This window comes from Penicillium daleae (assembly GCF_028827525.1).
Source record: "Penicillium daleae strain IBT 16125 chromosome Unknown utg000007l_segment0_segment0, whole genome shotgun sequence".
Lineage (NCBI taxonomy): Eukaryota > Fungi > Ascomycota > Eurotiomycetes > Eurotiales > Aspergillaceae > Penicillium > Penicillium daleae.
The window spans coordinates 4162948-4180810 of NW_026623155.1; the positions used below are offsets into that span (position 1 = coordinate 4162948).

The window sequence follows — 17863 nt, forward strand, 5'->3', positions numbered from 1 at the left end:
CCTTAGCACCTACCTCCTAAACACCCCTACAATGTCTTTCCCATCTCACTACACCCGGGCCGCCTTCAAAGAGGCTGGTGGGAAACTCATCATCGAAGAGGTCGAGTTGACCCCGCCGGGTCCTGGTGAGGTCCTCGTGAAGGTCGAGGCGTGCGGTGTCTGCTTCTCCGACACCGCTGCCCAGACGTTTGGCATGGGTGGTAAATTGTGTGTTCCTCATCGTCTTTATTCCTCAGCCTCGATCGTTGCATGAAGAGGCTTTTCCGTGGAGATGGCTGACTTGCTGAACAATCCAGCCCGATTACACCAGGCCATGAGATTATTGGAAATGTGGTCGCCACAGGCGATGGTGTCAAGGACTGGAAAGTCGGCGATCGTATTGGTGGAGGCTGGCACGGAGGCCACGATGGTATGTTTCACTAAACACGCTATACAATTTGCAAGTCTTCGATTCCAGAAGAAAGCATGAGGTGGAGGGGAAAGCTGACCTTTACAGGTTCTTGCGGTTCGTGTCGCAAGGGCCACTACCAAATGTGCGAGAGCCAGGACATCAATGGCTTGACAAAGAATGGTGGATGTAAGTCGTCCTTACTTGTGCAAGGTCCGGAAAGATAGCTGACTGGACAGATGCTCAATATGTTATTCTCCGCGCCGAGGCGGGCGTGGCAGTCCCTGCTCACGTCCCAGCCGCGGAATACGCCCCAATTCTCTGCGCGGGCCTGACAGTCTTCAACTCAATGCGGCAAATGGCCGTCAAACCTGGCTCTACAGTTGCTATCCAGGGACTTGGCGGTCTCGGCCATCTCGCCATCCAGTACGCGAACCGGTTTGGTTACCGCGTCGTCGCTATCTCTCGTGACGATCAGAAGGAAAAGTTTGTACGAGATCTCGGTGCCCATGAGTACATCAACACCAGCAAAGAAGAGGTTGGACCCGCGCTTCAGAAGCTGGGAGGCGCTTCTTTGATTGTAGCCACCGCGCCCAACGCTAAGGCGATTTCTCCGCTGCTGCAAGGTCTTGGACCTCTCGGAAAGCTCCTGATTCTTGCCAGTATGTACCTTGCTTTCCTTAGCCCCCGTCAATTTTCAGTTGGCTAATTGAGTTTAGTTCCTGGTGAGATTCCTCTTGATTCGGCACTTATGGTGGGTCTTTCTCCTCTTTTGTATCCCGGTCTTGATTCCACCAAGGTTCCTAACTCTCGCTCGCTATAGGTCAACAAAGGTCTTTCCGTTCATGGATGGCCCAGTGGACATGCAGTTGATTCAGAGGAAACTCTTCGTTTCACTGAATTAGAGAACATCAAGTGCATGGTCCAGACCTTCCCTCTCGATCGTGCCAATGAAGCGTTCGGTAAGTCGGGAACTTAAAAGAAAACCCCCGACCATTGTCTCTGACAAATAGATAGATGCAATGATTTCCGGGTCCGTGCGATTCCGTGCTGTGATCACCATGCAGTAATCCGATTGGAATTGCTTTCATCATCGACAGAGTTTCGTGGCACATCGCGGTTGAAGATCTCCCGCTGGCGTAGAATAATGGTTTCGCTGGGCTCTATCGCCAGGCGCGGGATTCCTTATGACCTGTGTAGCTCTAGTTGTGCCCGCGAATGAACGGTGGTTGAGGACAGTCGCGATGCTTCGAGATAGCTTGTTCAAGCATGATTTATTTTAGAACAAAATTGAAGCCAGAAAGTGAATTCCTCACGTTCCTTGCGCAAATAAACACGTTTCCAGGTTATCAAGGCACGGCTCAACTGCACTGCACCACCTGTTCGAATTCGTACCCTGCAAATTTTTTGAAGTGTTCTAAGGAATGTGTTGAAGATAAGCGAATATGCTCATTTAATGGTACTGATATGTCGCTATTACCTAGCAAGTATCATTCCCTTGAGCACTGTCGACTCGATTGCTGATGTGCCTTTCATGTGTGATATGAACTACAAACAGCCATATAAGTTTACACACCGTGTCAAGGCATTTCATACCATAAATGCTATCTGCTTGATGAGTCTCGGTGCATCTAGATACCAGTGATGTGATAGAATGTGCCCCCCGTTAAGTGCAGGTTATGCGTTCAAACCTACGAGAGGGTCAGTTTATTCAAACACGCAGATTGTATTGGAGATTTTAGGCAGCTAGAGCGTTAGAGAACCACCCTGTACTAGTTAACTAGCCTATTATCAGTGAAGAAGAGACCAATACACAGTGACGCATCTCAACTCTTCTCTAACTTTTGGCAGCAAAGACATTCTGTTTCCGTCAAATATATAGCTTCCATTGATCCGAGCAGGAAGGCAATGGTTCTCTCAATACATCCATGGATCGATCAAAAATACTTTGCTGTCAAAGCATATTCAGTGACTATGGCTCTACAGGCTAGCTCGTAAACCGGACAAAAGGAAGATTCAATTAGCCTTCCGATACAGAATTTACGAAAAGCGTGGAATTTGCATCTCGGGGTATCTCTTCGCGAACGATCTGCCTTCTCCGCGATCTGGGCGTCAAGTGCGCCGCAAGTCTTTTCTTTACCCCGCAATTATCAAATTAATTTGGCACAGAGTAACGAGTTCTGATATTCTGTTGGTGGAACATATTTTTTTGGACTGCAAAAATGCCGTGAATATATTCATTAATTGAAACGGGAGAGCAGACCGCCAGGCATAAATACCTTCAAAAGGATGCATAACAAAACTGAAGGCACTTTCAATTGAATATCCAAGTGTGTCTAGTAGAGACAATGATCGGTCTTCTATCGCTTTTCATCACTCTTCTGCCAGTTCAAGCGCTTCCTGCCTCAGTGCCTAAAATGCCTCCTTACTTTGTGTTAGCAGGCGACAGCACCACAGCAACGCAATCGTCAGATGGAGGAGGCTGGGGAGATGGATTCCTAAACACGACATTGTTCAATGGAGCATCTGGTCACAACTACGGACATAACGGAGCGACAACCGTCAGCTTTCGAGCTGGGGGCGATTGGGACAACGTCCTTGCAACGGTCCGGAATGTTAGCCACGAGTACCAGCCATTCGTCACCATACAATTCGGTCACAATGACCAAAAGGCAGCTGCAAACATCTCGCTTGCAGAATATACCAAGAACCTACAGCGCTTCGTGACAGAGGCGGCGAATGCTGGGGCAACGCCTATTCTTGTGACGCCCTTGTCAAGGCGCAATTATGACAACTCGACAGGAACACCAATGATCATTCAAGACCTCGCGAACCAAACTGCTGCCACTATCACTGCAGCACATAACACCGGTGCCGCATTCATCAATCTCAACCGAGCCAGCACCGACTACCTGAATGCTATTGGACCGACGGATGCCTATACATATAACTTGATTCCTACCGACCACACACACCTGAATGTTGACGGGAGCATCGTTTTTGGTGGAATAGTTGCCGAACTGATCCAGCGTGATTTCACCAAGTTGCATGGTCATGACTTCATTCGTGTGAATGAGAAACTAAGAGAGGATGTTGCACGGGGTATCTACTACTGGCCTTGAACCATTACCAAGGACCGATACACGCGCAAGCTCGGAGCTTGAATATCATTTCGGCTTTCTTCAAGTGACAGCCTCTTGTACGTAGAGTACGGACGAGAACTCAATTGCAACAAAACTTCACACAAGAAGATTGACAGTATGATACAAGGCAAGAGTTAGTAGATACCAGGGCCCTTTAAAGAAGAATCCTGGAAAGAAGAAAGAATTCCATGTAATGATCGGTCCGATACGTTGTTGTTAGGGGACCCTCTCCTCCATAGTTTCATTTTTTTAAATAGAAACCTATCTCTTATAAGCCCTTCAAGCTCGACAGTACGGATGTTGTATCGCCGGACCCAATTGCGTGTACCCAGTCTTCCAAACTTCATGCATCCGTAATGCCTGTACCATCGTCAGATCTAAAGCGATGATTCAACTCCAATTAAAGCATTCAAGAATAAGACAACCTGCCCCTGGATGCACCCAATTGGAGCATGGAGCAGGGTATCATCGGCCACACCTGTGGGCGAAAATTTACTATGGTAAAGACTACCGGCTTTGAATTGGCGGTGGAATTTAAGAGGCACTATGAAGGCCACGATTTTTAGTTCCTTCCACCGTCTTACGGTTAAGCGATCAATTGGAGACGGCATCCAGATAAGTAGACGGTCGGAATCAGAGGAGCCGTAATAATATAGAATATAGGCTATATGATTTGAAAAAAAATGCCGATCATGCCAATTATGCGTCAGATGTATCCCGGTCATCCACATTTTTGGGGAGCAGCTCGGCTGGACGACAAATGCGGGGTCAAGGGATTCATAACTTTTTGTGCCTCGGACCTTTCGGTAACCACAACGCGCCGCAGTTATATACCTGGTACTTTCACTGATCTTGTCCACGCAGGGCTTCTCTAATCACAACGAAAATTGATTGTTAGAATGGCGTCGCAAACATCTTCAAACAACGCATACGTCCTGGGAGTTGGGCTGACCCAGTTCCTCAAGCCGCGCCGGACCAGGGAGTACCCTGAACTCGGGTATGAAGCTGCCGTCAAAGCATTGATAGACGCGAAAATCAATTACGACCAGGTGCAACAAGTGATAGCTTGCTATTGCTATGGTGATACAACCAGGTATGAATAGAGTTATACCTTGTGCTCTTGGAAGCATTAAGCGCCAGTCGTTTCTGATCTATGTTATCGGCATCTAGTGGCCAGAGAATAGTCTACAATCTGGGGATGACAGGATGCCCCGTCTTGAACCTGAACCAAGCGTGTGCTACTGGTAGTACTGGTCTTCATACGGCTCGCCGACTTATCCAAGGTGGACTCATCGACTGCGCCCTCGTTATCGGTTTTGAACAGATGCGACCTGGCTCGATCAAGAGTGTTTGGGACGATCGTCCCAGTCCCTTGGGCCCTTCTACGAAGCTGATGGAGGATACTTTTGGAAAACACGATGCACCTCGAAACGCGCAATACTTTGGAAATGCTGGACAGGAGTATATGCAGAAGTCAGTGCAGATCCAAGAATCCTTCCAGAACTACCAGCCAGGCCTTGCTAACTCCGAGCTAGGTATGGTGCCAAAGCCGAGGACTTCGCAGAGATTGCCCGTATCTCACATGAACACTCTCAAAGAAATCCATATGCTCAATTCCAGCAAGCGTACACCTTGGACGAAGTGCTCAACTCTACCCCGGTCTATGGTCCGCTCACAAAGCTCCAGTGTTCGCCCACTAGTGATGGTGCTGCCGCAGCTGTTATCGTATCTCAACGCTTCCTGGATGCACGGCCATCCCTCAAATCACAGGCTATCTTGATAGCTGGCCAGGCACTGCTGACTGATGGGCCGGAGGTATACTCTGGAAGCGCCATCGATCTTGTTGGATTCAATATGTCACGGGATGCAGCGAGACTAGCTCTGAAAGAGGCCGGGGTGCAAGTGAAGGACATCAAAGTGTGCGAGCTCCACGACTGCTTCTCAACAAACGAGCTCCTGCTACTAGATGCGCTTGGGTTCTCGGAGCCTGGAAAAGCACACGAGATGGTTCGTCGGGGCGATATCACTTACGGTGGACGTGGCCCTGTGATCAACCCATCGGGCGGATTGATTTCTAAAGGCCATCCACTGGGGGCCACAGGAGTTGCTCAATGTGCCGAGCTGACGTGGCAGCTACGCGGCTGGGCAAACAATCGTCTGGTCTCTAACACTGATGTTGCTTTACAGCATAACCTGGGGCTGGGCGGGGCCGTGGTGGTCACTGTTTATAAACGGGCCGATGGCCAGGTGAATCATCCCGTGTCGAATGAAGAAGTGAAGAGGATCTCTGGATTGGGATACAACCCTGCGGTAGAAGCCCATTACATCACTCCCCAAGACGGCGAGAGCGTGAGGAGCAAGACTAAGCGTCATGACTATCCGCTCCGTGAGATCAAGGCAAAGCTGGCGGCTCGGATGTGAAGAAAGAGTAGATACCGAGGGACATATCAATGGAAATCGCTTAGAATTTTGGAGTGCACTCAATTCATATCCTTGTGTTCATCTTCCTTCACCTCCGACACGTAATACGGGTTTGGACCAAGTGTATTGTTTGGCTGTGTGAACCTGACTTAATCGCCAGCTAGCTACCACTTAAACAGACGAGGCAGAAGCAACAGGGTGTTCAGAATTGGATGTTCTGAGGGTGGATGTCGGATTGTATCGCCACTTCGACCTGAGGAAGCACTTCAGCCATCCCAAGCTGGGGCTCGGAATTTGGATACCCTTTCCATTCACCTCGCGATCTGCACGTCATTTGTGCCAGAGCCCTTCGCTAAACCAAACGCATCTGAGCCTCTGCCAATCTGGGGAAACTTTTGGCCCTTTTGCTATACAGCAAGACTTTGGCTCGCACGAAGTGCCTCTCTAGCATGCTCCGGTAGGGGTGCCATGAATCGGCATCGTCCCAAATTTCGATAAGACATGGCTGAGAACAGTGAAGAGCTAAAGTTTTCAACATGGCGGTCAAATATGATTTTCGGTGGCCATTGAGGATGGTGGCACCTTGGATGTTCGAGAATTTTTTGAAGTTTGCGTCTCTTTTCGACCATCCTTGGAATTATGGAGCCCAGTGATTGGTGTCCAGTCATAGAAAATGTGACAACAGAGCGTTGATCATGGATTCTCATCACCCTTCCGTTCATCGGTGTTTAGATGCATGGAATGGAGCTTTTGCTTGGCCTCATCCAATTTCTCATGAACGTTTTTGATCTTGCGTTTGGCCGTTGTGTATCCTTCGATGCCCGCTAGAATCGCGTATGACTTGGTCATGGATACTCGCGACAAATCAACACCCCGGTCTTGGAGCGAGTGGTGAAAGGCACGGAAGTTGGCAAGGTGTGGGCGATAATGACCACTGTGCTTGTTAAAACCTGTAGATAGGGAAGTACAGCAGGACACTTACCTCAACGGTGCCAGTCCCCGGACTTGTCCGTTCTTCGTTTTGATCAGGCCAGCTGCCGAAATTCTGCCTCCTCGTAAGAATGAACTATGCTGGAAGGCCCCCGGCTCCTTGATTCCAATGTAGATCCGGAAAGATGTGTCCGCAACCTGAATTCGATATGCGTTAGAAAATTAATTTTTCACTTTCCCTGGCTTTGACCATAAGCACTCACAAAGATCCACATTTCATCCTTGATGGATAGACTTCCGGCAAAATGGTCGTAAATGGCCGCAGGACGAATGCGCGAGAAGTTGTTGACAGTCTTATTAAGCTCATAGTCATCTCTGGTGGATGGAGTTGGGTCTTCGCTGTCTTTCCTGCTGGGAAGGATGGAGGGGGATGGTGACCCGGATGATGTCGGGTCCGATGCTGGGGAAGGAATTCGATCAGAGTGATCTCTATAACAAGGGAAATTTTCATCCACCGGAACTACTCCATGAACGCTATCCTTGAAGCGCTTGTTATCAGTGTCTACCAGTTCGTTATTTTTAGCCCACCGCAACAAACCCGCTTCATCGATATTGACCAGATAGTTGAATCTCTCCTCGGGTGAGAGATAGCGGACTTGATCTTTCTCGAGTTGTTCGCGTGTGCATTGTGGAAGCTCAATCTCCTTGCCGTCACCGTAGTCCAGCCAGTAGAAGAAGTTCTCGTTCGAGGGAGAGTTCTTCCAAGCGGCGTGATAAGCGCGTAGGTTGCTACCATGGCGATGTTTTGAATCAACCATTTCAAGAAAGTATTCGAGACCCATCGTCGTCAGGGGGCCCGTGGGAGTGTGAGAGTCTATGGAATCATCTGGATGGCCATGAACCTCCTGATCGATTGATGATCCTCCATCTCTGCTAGCCTGCAATGCAATGCTGACGGCTCGTTGCCAATTTTTGCGCGCTGGACTGATGCCGTCGACTGAGTCGGTTTCATCTTCGATATCGGCATCAGGGTCGGCACGGGTTTGGCGAGGAGGCTTGAGGGCCTGATGCCCACGATATACATCAGTCAGCCTGTCGAGACTACATAGCGGAAGGTGTGGAAGGGGACTTCTATCATTACATTCAGCCACCGAGTTGAGGCGGCGACACCACAGCCGCCAAGCTCTCGTCGAGTTCGATAGCCACGATAAAATCTCTATTGCCCCATGGTGTCAGCGATCTTTAAAGCAGGCCAGTTCATTCGTTTATCCTCAATTTCGTACCTGAATGGTGTACGCCGCCCGTTGCTCTGGATCTGAAGGGGGCATGACGTCAGCCAGGTCACGGCCATGCGCGCTGGGCGAGTTGTGCGGTATAGATGGCTGGGAGAGGGTAGTTCTCGTCAAGATTAGGATTAGGATCTGAGGGTAATTTTGACAAGCTTCTGAGGAGCAAAAGTTCTATTCTGCGCCAAGGAGCGCCGTTGGAAGTAACAGACGTGAAGTGCCTTACCTTGTTTTTTTAAGGAAGGCAGCAAAACGGGGAAGTACGCGATAAGATACAGACGAGAGATAAGATAACGGCCTTGCAGCCTTGCAGCCTGGTTACCAAGGTGTCAAGGCTCTCCAATCATAGCCTCTTCGACCGCTCTTTAGAAGCTCCTTTGCCCCCAAGGTTGTTGCTGGCTGGGCTTTTTGTTCGGTCTAAGGACCTTGGGGGATATCAGATGAGTCTTGTATAAAGATGAGGCCAGTCCAGGTTGAAACATGCCTTGGCCTTACTAAATTTCCGCGAGGTGACGGATCGTTGTCTTACCTCAGCCCACCAGCTTGGACGATTCCAACTTTCAGACCGACGCATGAAATCTCGAAGACCCTGGGTACCAGCGACTAGCGATGACAGCCTCCTGTCTCGTCGTCCCCGATCCCCAATCGGTATCTTACTTGTTTCATCTCCCGGACTCGCTCAATCACGATCTGATCCGTGATGTCACCACAGATAGGTCCCTCCTCTGTACATTTCGACAGAGGTGGTGGACATCCCGGGCTAACAATTGAACACCCGTACCTGGATCTGTCTCGCACGCCATTGCGGGGAGAACTGTCTGGGCCGGACTCGCGATGACTATCACTTGGAAAGTTGGAGAACTTCCCCACCTTTTTTTGGATGGGCGAAGATATTCATCTACCAGTCGGCGGATGCATTTACCATTTTGAGACATGCCCCGCAACGTATCTCGGACATCTCCCTCATACTCCCGGGGACGAATAAGATTAACCATTCATCTCTTTCGAGGGGCCTACAGTATGGAGATGATTCAAAGGATCACGGCTTCGTCGGTAAAGCGCCCGGGCTCGCCCGGGATACCCTTCCGAGTCCGATCTCCCCCTCGCGAGGGGAACCGGACAATGAGGGGGTATCACGATCGACGAACTATAGACAGCTGCCATGGTCTGTCTATATATGGTTGTATAAGGAAGACAATTCCAAGCACTTTGGGACTATTGATCTTGCTTCAATTCCAATTACCATCACCATGGCCTCCTCTCTTCACCCTCTGATCGATAACGGCATCACTCGGGGCGACCCGAACTTCCCAGGTGGTACTCTGAGCTGCCACTGCCCATCCGACCAGGTCGTTGTTGCATTGAAAAGCAACATCGCCCACAACCACGCCTGTGGCTGCAGCAAGTGCTGGAAGCCCAGCGGGGCCTTGTTCTCCATTGTCGGCGTGATCCCCCGCGACAACCTCAGCGTTCAGGCCAACGCGTCGAAGCTCACCATCATCGATCCTTCGGCTGTGATCCAGCGCTATTCCTGCCGCGACTGCGGGGTTCATCTGTATGGCCGCATCGAGAAGGAGCATCCATTCCGTGGGCTAGACTTTGTTCACGCCGAGTTGTCCGACCAAAAGGGCTGGCAGGAGCCCCAATTCGCCGGTTTCGTGTCCTCGATCATTGAGCAGGGTTTCAACCCCAAGGGTATGGATGCGCTTCGAGCCAAGTTCAAGTCCGTTGGACTGGAGACCTACGATGCCCTGTCCCCGCCCCTGATGGATCTGATTGCAACTTTCACTGCTCAAAAGGCTGGCGTGAAGTTTGCAAATCTATGAATGGCCCTCTGCTCCAAGAATGAAGTACACGAATTCATTATGTTGGTACTGTAAATCTGTGAAAAAGGGTCGGAACCCCCAAAAATTGGGGTTGGTGGCACAGGGACCTGTATTTAGCGCTGCACATAGAAAATTTTGATTCGTCGGCTTTGAATCTTAGCCATCTGTAGCCGGATATGCCCTGGAAGTAACCTGGCAGAATTGAACAACGCAATGAGATTGACCGTGAGGGATTAGTGGTGCCTATTAGAGAGTCCGGCTGAATCGGCCCCTACAAAATGACATTATCGCGTTCAGCCTGCTCTACCATCCGGACCAGCGCCTCTGCAACACCATAAGAAAACGCATATCCACCACCTCCAAAACCGTATGCCGAGAGAAGAGTTCGGGATCCATGCACCTCTGAGTCGAGGCGGAACCCACCTTTTCGAGATGGGCGAATGCCAATGATGTGGCTGATGGCGCTTTCGGGTGGGTTCGCAGGGACAATCTCGGGGGCCAATCGGTGTGCGCGGGCGATTTCGTCTCGAGCAATCTCGAAATCAACATCGGGAGATCTGGGGGACGAATGGAGATGAGAATATGAATCGATGAATCAATAACGGACTCTTGGTGAGTGGCGTCTGCTTACAGATTCTCTTGTTGTTTGACGCCGCCCAATACCACACCCCCGGAATATGGCCGGGGGATCACGTAGGTGTACTCTTGCCCATTGCGAAAGTACATAGTTCGACATTGATCAGTTCTCAAAAACACATTCTGGCCCCGTTCGGGAAAACAACGGTCATCCCGGACATCTGCCAGGGTCTTACTGCCCAGGCCACTGGCGTTGATGAAGACTCCTGAGTCCGGGAACATGCCGTACAACTCCTGCAGGGAGTCGACTTTGTGGCGGATGAAACGGCCGCCTAGTTTCAGGATTTGTTGCTTCAGATATGGCATGTGTCGGGTGGGATCGGTGACAAGCGTCTGATATGCCCAAGCACAGGCAAATTCTGATGGATATTCCCCCGGAGACAAGTTGCGAAACTAGATACACGATTAAGTTAATGACCGATCAGGTTTGGAGGACATTTCTGAATAGAGTGTCTCCGGAGCAGCTGATATGTAGCTGATATTCGCAAGGGGACTGACCCTAGACACCACGGTCTTTCCCCAGAGGGCGGAATCAGGGGTCGGTTGTTGTTCAAGATACTCTCGAGCGTCAACTAAACTGACTCCTGTCTCTGGCTCCAGGGCCATCTTGAGCAGGATGCGATGGGTCACAGCCTGGAGGTAGCGCTGATCGGGGGAGATGCCCCCTGCCGCATGCCAGGCAGCCCCCGCCCAGGCCGATGCATAACGAATATCTTGATCCCCGGGCAGGAATTCAGCAACCAAGGTAACATCAAAGCCCTGCAGCAGCAGCTGGCGTGCCGCGGCACATCCGATGATGCCGGCACCGAGAATGATGATTGGGCGCTGGGCAAATGGCACTGGACTGTCGTTGGCAGGTTGGTTATATTCCCCCATGGCGGCAAGATTGACCGTCCGTGCGATCAGTGATGGAGCGGCACCTCCTTAATTGATCTCTCAGTTGGATCGCTAGATGAGTAAAAGGAAGAATTTACTTCCGTGGACTGGTGGAAATCGTCCCCAGATTCAAATTCTGGGAGCATTGATCCTTGGGGGTCGAATAGTCTGGCTCTCATGCTCCATTAGCTGGGATGCGACTTTCGTGCGGTATTGCTGGGAGAGTTGGGAGGAGCGCAGACCTTATCAATTGGCGATTTCCTGTGGATTTTGAACTTAGATTCTCTGTTCTTTTCCTTTTTCTCCATTTAAGTATTTGGTTCATAATCCCTTGCCGCCAGATTGGCCGAACAAGGGCGCTCTGGACCGCCTGAGCGGGAGGTCCTCGTCACTCTTCGCGGTTTTTGATGCCAAGCGGGGCGGGCCAACCCGCCCCGTTCGAGTCCGAAACGATCGTCTTTTCGGTGCGCTTCTCTTCAACTTCCACTCTCATTTGTCTTTTTGTCTTTTCCCTCTCATCCGGCCCCTCCACACCCCCTCCCGTTCTTGCAGCTGGAGCCCACTCCATCAGATCCTGATTCGAGTGGATTCCCCAGTGTCTATTTCCTTTCACTACATTTTCACATTTTCAGGCCTAAAGAGGGTCGCAAATAGCCCACACCCACGGCCGCGATCGCCCCCTCCCTTCCAACGTGCGGTCCTTGGCCGCCCGATCGGGTTGACGCGTCTGATCCGTTGTTTGAGGTTGGAGAGATCTTGGCCCGATTCATTATTCCTACCCCTCGATGTGGTCGACTACTGGCAGATGAGCGTCGTGATTGGGGCCGTGGGTCACTGTTTAATCTGGCCAACCCATATTGCCCAATTGCCCGCTGGACAGCGTTGGTCGTAGCCCGGATTCTCCCGGAATCCACGACGTGATGAAGTGGGACGAGGATGAGAACGAGACCCAGAGGGATGCACGCCGACTGGAGTGTCAGCATCGACAGCAGCAGCAGCAGCAGCAGCAGCAGCAGCAGCAGCAGCAGCAGCCTCGGGATTCTCCCGTATTCTCTTCCATTGGCGACAAGTCCATAGACTGTCCGCGGTTTCCTGTGCAGGTAAGGTTCAACCGAACATTCTTTTGCAAACCAATACTTTTGGTCCTTCCACCCCCCATCTCTACCACCTATGCCCACCCAAGTATATATACTCCCCAGTCACATTTCCTGATATCATTGAACCGTGCATCTGTATATCTTGGCCCGTATTTACCCTCTTTGATCTACTTGCACCCCCCTCATTTCCATTCGTTTCAGGACTCGCTGGTCCTGAAATCGTTAGTCGCATCTTGGCAACGGTGGCGTGGGCCACTGCGGTCCCTCCTCTCAGAGTGTCGACCACATGGTTGCGGCCCCAGCCGACAACCTTCTTTTTCGCAGTGGATGTCACTGGCGTCACTGGGATGGTCAATTTGTCGAGCTCCCGGTCGGGTCGCATCCTTGCAGACGATATGACTTGATCCGTCGTCTATTGGTCAATGCTGCCTAGCCTTGTGGCTGCCTCCCCTCGTCCCATTATTGAGCCCCTGCCCCCATTCACGATGGCCCATCCTCCCTTGTACCGTGCCTTTCTTGCGGGCGATCTCGCTCCGCATCTGGATCCATTTGCTCATACAATTCTGCCATTGTATGGTGATAGGACTCTGCCAAACATCCTGACGACGATCTCTCTATCTTACACGACCACGATGCTGACCAAGTCTTGTCATGCGATGCCGATGACTCGCCCTTTCCGGAGGTACGCGCGGTCGTTCAGCCCATCAATGACCTCTCGTTGCCCGTAAACACCGTCCGCATGTGGACTATTGGCTTGCTCTTTACTATCGTATGTTAGCGCTGTATTCCGGCGCCTGGCCTGCAATCCTTCAACCAAACTAACTTTCTTCTTCTTTCCGAATCGGCAGATTGGAAGTGGATTGAATCAGTTCTTTAGCTTGCGCCAGCCCAGCGTAACCATCAGTGCCCTGGTTGCCCAGCTGCTCGCGTTTCCAGTGGGCTGCGCCTGGGCACGATGGATGCCATTAGGGATTTTGAACCCGGATCGGCACTTCAACATCAAGGAACATGCGCTCATCACCATCATGGCCAATGTCTCCATTGGTTCCGCGGCAGCAACTCAAATCATCGAGGCAGTGGTCAAGTTTTATGAGATGCCCTCGCACGGCGGGTTCGAGATCCTACTATGTGTGACGACCCAGCTCTTCGGATTTGGATTGGCAGGGATGGCCGCCCGCTGGCTGGTCAGCCCAGCCTCGATGATCTGGCCCCAGGTCTTGTCGAATGCGGCCTTACTCACAACTCTCCATTCGCGAGAGAATTCTATCGCCGATGGCTGGCGCATCACACGCCTGCGCTTCTTCCTCGTCGTATTCCTGGTCGGCGCCATCTGGTACTTTGCTCCGGGGTATCTGTTCACCGGCCTCAGTACTTTCAGCTTCATCTGTTGGATCGTCCCTTCCAATGTCGTGGTCAACCAATTATTCGGGCAGGTCACCGGACTGGGCATGTCGGTGTTGACCTTTGACTGGGCCCAGGTGGTTTATGCCAATCAAAGCCCACTCTTGGTTCCGTTCTGGGCCGGCTTGAATGTCATGGGATCATTTGCGCTCTTCTTCTGGCTCATCTGTCCCATCGTGTACTATACCAACACCTGGTATTCAGCCTATCTTCCCTTGCTCAACTCGAACACCTTTGACAATACCGGCAACATGTACGACACGTCGCGCATTATGGCCCCCGATGGTTCCGTCGATCAGACTGCCTATCGAGACTACTCGCCCATGTTTCTGCCCGCTGGGTATGCTATTACCTTTGGCGTCGCTTTCGCCAATCTCACGGGTATCTTCTTTCATATCGGGCTCTATCATGGTCGAGATTTGTGGGAACAGTGGAAAGGCACCAACAAGCAAGATGTGCATGCGCGCCTCATGTCTGTGTATCCCAATGTGCCTTGGTGGTGGTTCGCCGCAGTGACGCTGTCAATGTTTGTGCTCAGCGTGGTGACGAATGAAGTGTGGCAAACAGGACTACCCGCCTGGGCTGTCCTGGTGGCATTTTTGCTGCCAACCATCTACTTTGTCCCTGTTGGAGTCATCAAGGCTTTGACAAACATCAGTAGCAATCAGCTGAATCTGATGTCTGAATTCATTGGCGGATACGCCTTTCTTGGCAAACCGCTCGCGAACATGGTTTTTAAATTCTATGGCTATGTCGCTGTTCAGCAGGGGCTTGAGTACGTCCCGTCCCGGCTTTTGGATATGCCTGCTTGCAGTGTGCTGATATTTGATGTATTATCTCTCTAGATTCGTCGCTGACATGAAGTTGGCCCACTACCTCCACATTGCACCACGAACCGTCTTTGCCGCCCAAGGATGCGCCACTCTGATCGGTGCCATCGTTCAGTGCGGCGTGACAGTGTTTATGATTACGAGAATTGACGACGTATGCACCTCGGGTGCAGATGGTAACTTTACTTGTCCGCATGGCCGGGTCACGTATTCCTCGTCGCTTATTTGGGGTACGTCTTGTTGTCTCTTCTATCCAGCTGTTCCTCGCATCTCGGCCACTGATTATGGTCGTCATTGAACCTTCATACTCATACGCTCCCTTCTTCAGGTGCGATTGGACCGGGCCGATTGTTTTCACCCGGTCAGATCTATGGCAACCTGTTGTGGTTCTTCCTGGTTGGCCCGGTGGTTGTCGTGATCACGTATCTCCTGGGCCGTCGCTGGAAGGCAGTGAACCGTGTCTCCTGGCCGGTTGCCTTTGGAGCGATGAGCCTGGTCCCACCGGCTACGGGAGTCAGTTTCTCCTCCTGGTGGGTGATCAACATGATCTTCAATGGGTTGATACGACGTCGCAAGCCTGCGTGGTGGTCTAAATACAGTATGGCAACGCCCCGTACATTCCCCGCACCTACGTTGAAACATCTCTAACAGTAGTTTAGATTATGTCCTATCTGCCGCGCTGGACTGCGGCGTCGCTGTCTCTACAGTGATTATTTTCTTCTGTATCACTTTGCCGGCTGGCCCTTTGAACTGGTGGGGTAACACTGTATATTCTAACACCGCCGATGGGCAAGGCACGCCGTACAAAAGTCTACCCAGCCGGGGCTACTTTGGCCCTGCTAAAGGGACGTGGAGTTGATTATAACTTATTCCCACTTATTCTCATTTGATGTAAGACCATTATTTTGTGCATAGCATTCGGTGCTTGTCTGGAATTCAAGAGCGAAACATATTAAGCGATCCATTACTTGCGATCCTGAGCATTTATCACGATTTCACCAGATGGGCAGCTGGAAGTCAAGGGCTATGAGTTTTGCCTCCCTGTGAGAAACGGTTCGTCTCCGGTTGTATCCTCTCTCCATTTAGCATTATCTGGCTGCCCTCCAAGGTGAACATAGCTCATACTTTCACCGATCGCCCCTGGACATAAACTTTGGCAATGTTCCGATCATCGCCCGTCATGAGAAACTTTTCAAAGATGACGAAAGTCGAGTCATCCTCTTCGACGGGCGACATCACCCCGCGTTGCTCAAGATCGACAGTATGTATCTCCAGGGCATCGAACTCCTTTCCCACCGCAAAGCTACCGATCTTATCCTCCAAGCCACAAACTTGAGCTCCGCCCATTGTCGCGAGGTAGAACCCCTCGGCCAGTGACAATGGTTCGTCTCGTCCGTTGGTGAGCGTCTTTTGGGCGATCGACACCACGAAAGCTTGCTTCATCGCATCCAACATGGATGAGGAATACCCACCGCCACTGTCTGTCCCCAGACCGACCTTGATCCCGCGGCGAAGGTACTCGCGAATGGGCGCAATCATAAAATCGCGCATGGTGGTATTGGCAATTGGGCAGTGCGCCACACCACAACGGAGCTCTTGTAGCATCTCCATTTCTTTTTCTTCCAGATAGATGCAGTGGGCCAAGATAGATCGGTCGTTAAGTAATCCAAAATGCCGGTATAGATCGGCTTCTAGGTGGAAATTTGGAAACAGTTCGCGGGTGAACTCGATCTCCTGCTTTTCCTCGTTGAAATGGGTCTGAATCGGCAGGTCAGGATATTCCTGAGCAATAGCCCCCAGACCCGAGAGAAGATCCGATTCGCACGAAATTGCGAATCGAGGGGTGATGACGGGCTTCACCAACCGAGCTTCTGGATCAAGACCCTGGACGTGCTGGATCAATGCTCGTGTCTCGCGCAAGGAGTCCGAGATGGATGGATCGCGATACCAGTCTGGAGCGTTCCGATTCATATTGCACTTGCCAACCAAGGCTCGCTGGCCTTTCTCGTAGCAGGTGTCGGCCAAGATACACGTCGCTTCACCGTGATGAGATCCATAGTAGGATGCAGTCGTAATACCCTGCTGGAGGAAGCCCTCGACACACGAAGCGTACGTGCGCTTGGCATACTCGGCGTCAGCGAACTTGGCTTCGTGGGCGAACGTAACTTTGTTCAACCAGTCGATCAGTGATATGCCGCGGCCCACACCACGCTGTGTCCACTGAGGGGCATGATTGTGGGTGTCCACGAAGCCCGGACACAAGAATTCGCCTCGACGAAGATACTTGACTGGGAACACATCGGGCGCATATCCGTGATCCGAGATGATGGAGCTGATTTGACTGGATTCCACGTCTGCTTGCAGTGCTTGGATCTTGCCTGTTTTATCGACCAGAATGAAGCAGTTTTCCAGAATCTGGAGTTCAGTCAAGCTGCGAGAGTGAATTGCGGTGCCGTGAAATGCGAGAGGGAGGCCTGATGCGGGGGTTGAGGTTTTATCCAAGTCCTCCATGGCGAATGTTCGAAGCTAGGTCCTTATTCGAATACCAAGGATATCTTTTCAATATGCAAGATCAACTGGGAGGTGTAGAATTGGAAAACGCACACTGATATGACGAAGGTGTAAAAGAGAGAAGTTTGTTGTTGTGAAATGGGACTGGATGTAGGGAGGGGTTTCCTGCGGGCAGCCTCCGGCCAATAACGAGTGCATGATCCTCGAAAATCCTATCTCTACGACTGGAAGGTATCATTTTCTTGAACTACTCTAACCATCGGCACACACATGGGCAATCGCGTTTGTGGGAGTATTGACTTTGGAGTTCAAATCCGGTCAGATTCTGGGAAACTATAGGAAGCAGGACTGGATAAGAGGTATCTAAGAAGACCAAGATAGGTGATTCATCAATGTTTCATTCATTTGAAGGGGTATATGACAAACAAATCGACATGGCTGGCAAAAAGAAATTGTGTATATGTGAATTACACCGAGGTGATTAGTCCATGACCGCCAACTCCCCCGTCCCCCCTAGT

General features: G+C 51.0%; 8 protein-coding genes across 8 annotated transcripts; 5 read left to right on the forward strand and 3 right to left on the reverse strand.

The window, feature by feature from the left end:
* Positions 1-31: 31 nt before the first annotated feature.
* Positions 32-1458, forward strand: N7458_008696 (alcohol dehydrogenase; the record flags this gene model as incomplete). Its single annotated transcript, XM_056912078.1, has 7 exons — positions 32-207; positions 297-409; positions 458-577; positions 628-1050; positions 1108-1142; positions 1212-1350; positions 1406-1458. The coding sequence occupies 7 exons, from the start codon at positions 32-34 to the stop codon at positions 1456-1458; spliced, it is 1059 nt and encodes a 352-aa protein (XP_056764904.1).
* A 1347-nt stretch (positions 1459-2805) lies between these two features.
* On the forward strand, positions 2806-3510 carry N7458_008697 (rhamnogalacturonan acetylesterase; the record flags this gene model as incomplete). Its single annotated transcript, XM_056912079.1, has 1 exon — positions 2806-3510. The coding sequence occupies one exon, from the start codon at positions 2806-2808 to the stop codon at positions 3508-3510; it is 705 nt and encodes a 234-aa protein (XP_056764905.1).
* A 920-nt stretch (positions 3511-4430) lies between these two features.
* Positions 4431-5952, forward strand: N7458_008698 (3-Oxoacyl- synthase III; the record flags this gene model as incomplete). The annotated part of the gene is made up of 3 exons (XM_056912080.1): positions 4431-4624; positions 4702-5004; positions 5067-5952. The coding sequence occupies 3 exons, from the start codon at positions 4431-4433 to the stop codon at positions 5950-5952; spliced, it is 1383 nt and encodes a 460-aa protein (XP_056764906.1).
* A 693-nt stretch (positions 5953-6645) lies between these two features.
* N7458_008699 (IQ calmodulin-binding motif protein) lies at positions 6646-8303 on the reverse strand (the record flags this gene model as incomplete). Its single annotated transcript, XM_056912081.1, has 4 exons — positions 6646-6886; positions 6935-7080; positions 7146-8096; positions 8166-8303. Coding segments are annotated over 4 exons (1476 nt in total), but the record flags the coding sequence as incomplete, so codon positions are not given.
* A 1115-nt stretch (positions 8304-9418) lies between these two features.
* N7458_008700 (S-(hydroxymethyl)glutathione synthase) lies at positions 9419-9994 on the forward strand (the record flags this gene model as incomplete). The annotated part of the gene is made up of 1 exon (XM_056912082.1): positions 9419-9994. One exon carries the CDS (start codon positions 9419-9421, stop codon positions 9992-9994), a length of 576 nt encoding a protein of 191 aa, XP_056764908.1.
* A 271-nt stretch (positions 9995-10265) lies between these two features.
* Positions 10266-11506, reverse strand: N7458_008701 (FAD-dependent oxidoreductase; the record flags this gene model as incomplete). The annotated part of the gene is made up of 3 exons (XM_056912083.1): positions 10266-10551; positions 10626-11023; positions 11129-11506. 3 exons carry the CDS (start codon positions 11504-11506, stop codon positions 10266-10268), a joined length of 1062 nt encoding a protein of 353 aa, XP_056764909.1.
* A 920-nt stretch (positions 11507-12426) lies between these two features.
* Positions 12427-15693, forward strand: optF (uncharacterized protein; the record flags this gene model as incomplete). The annotated part of the gene is made up of 6 exons (XM_056912084.1): positions 12427-12606; positions 13187-13372; positions 13452-14779; positions 14850-15064; positions 15163-15432; positions 15494-15693. 6 exons carry the CDS (start codon positions 12427-12429, stop codon positions 15691-15693), a joined length of 2379 nt encoding a protein of 792 aa, XP_056764910.1.
* Positions 15694-15953: 260 nt separating this feature from the next.
* On the reverse strand, positions 15954-17345 carry N7458_008703 (putative guanine deaminase; the record flags this gene model as incomplete). Its single annotated transcript, XM_056912085.1, has 1 exon — positions 15954-17345. One exon carries the CDS (start codon positions 17343-17345, stop codon positions 15954-15956), a length of 1392 nt encoding a protein of 463 aa, XP_056764911.1.
* Positions 17346-17863: the final 518 nt, after the last annotated feature.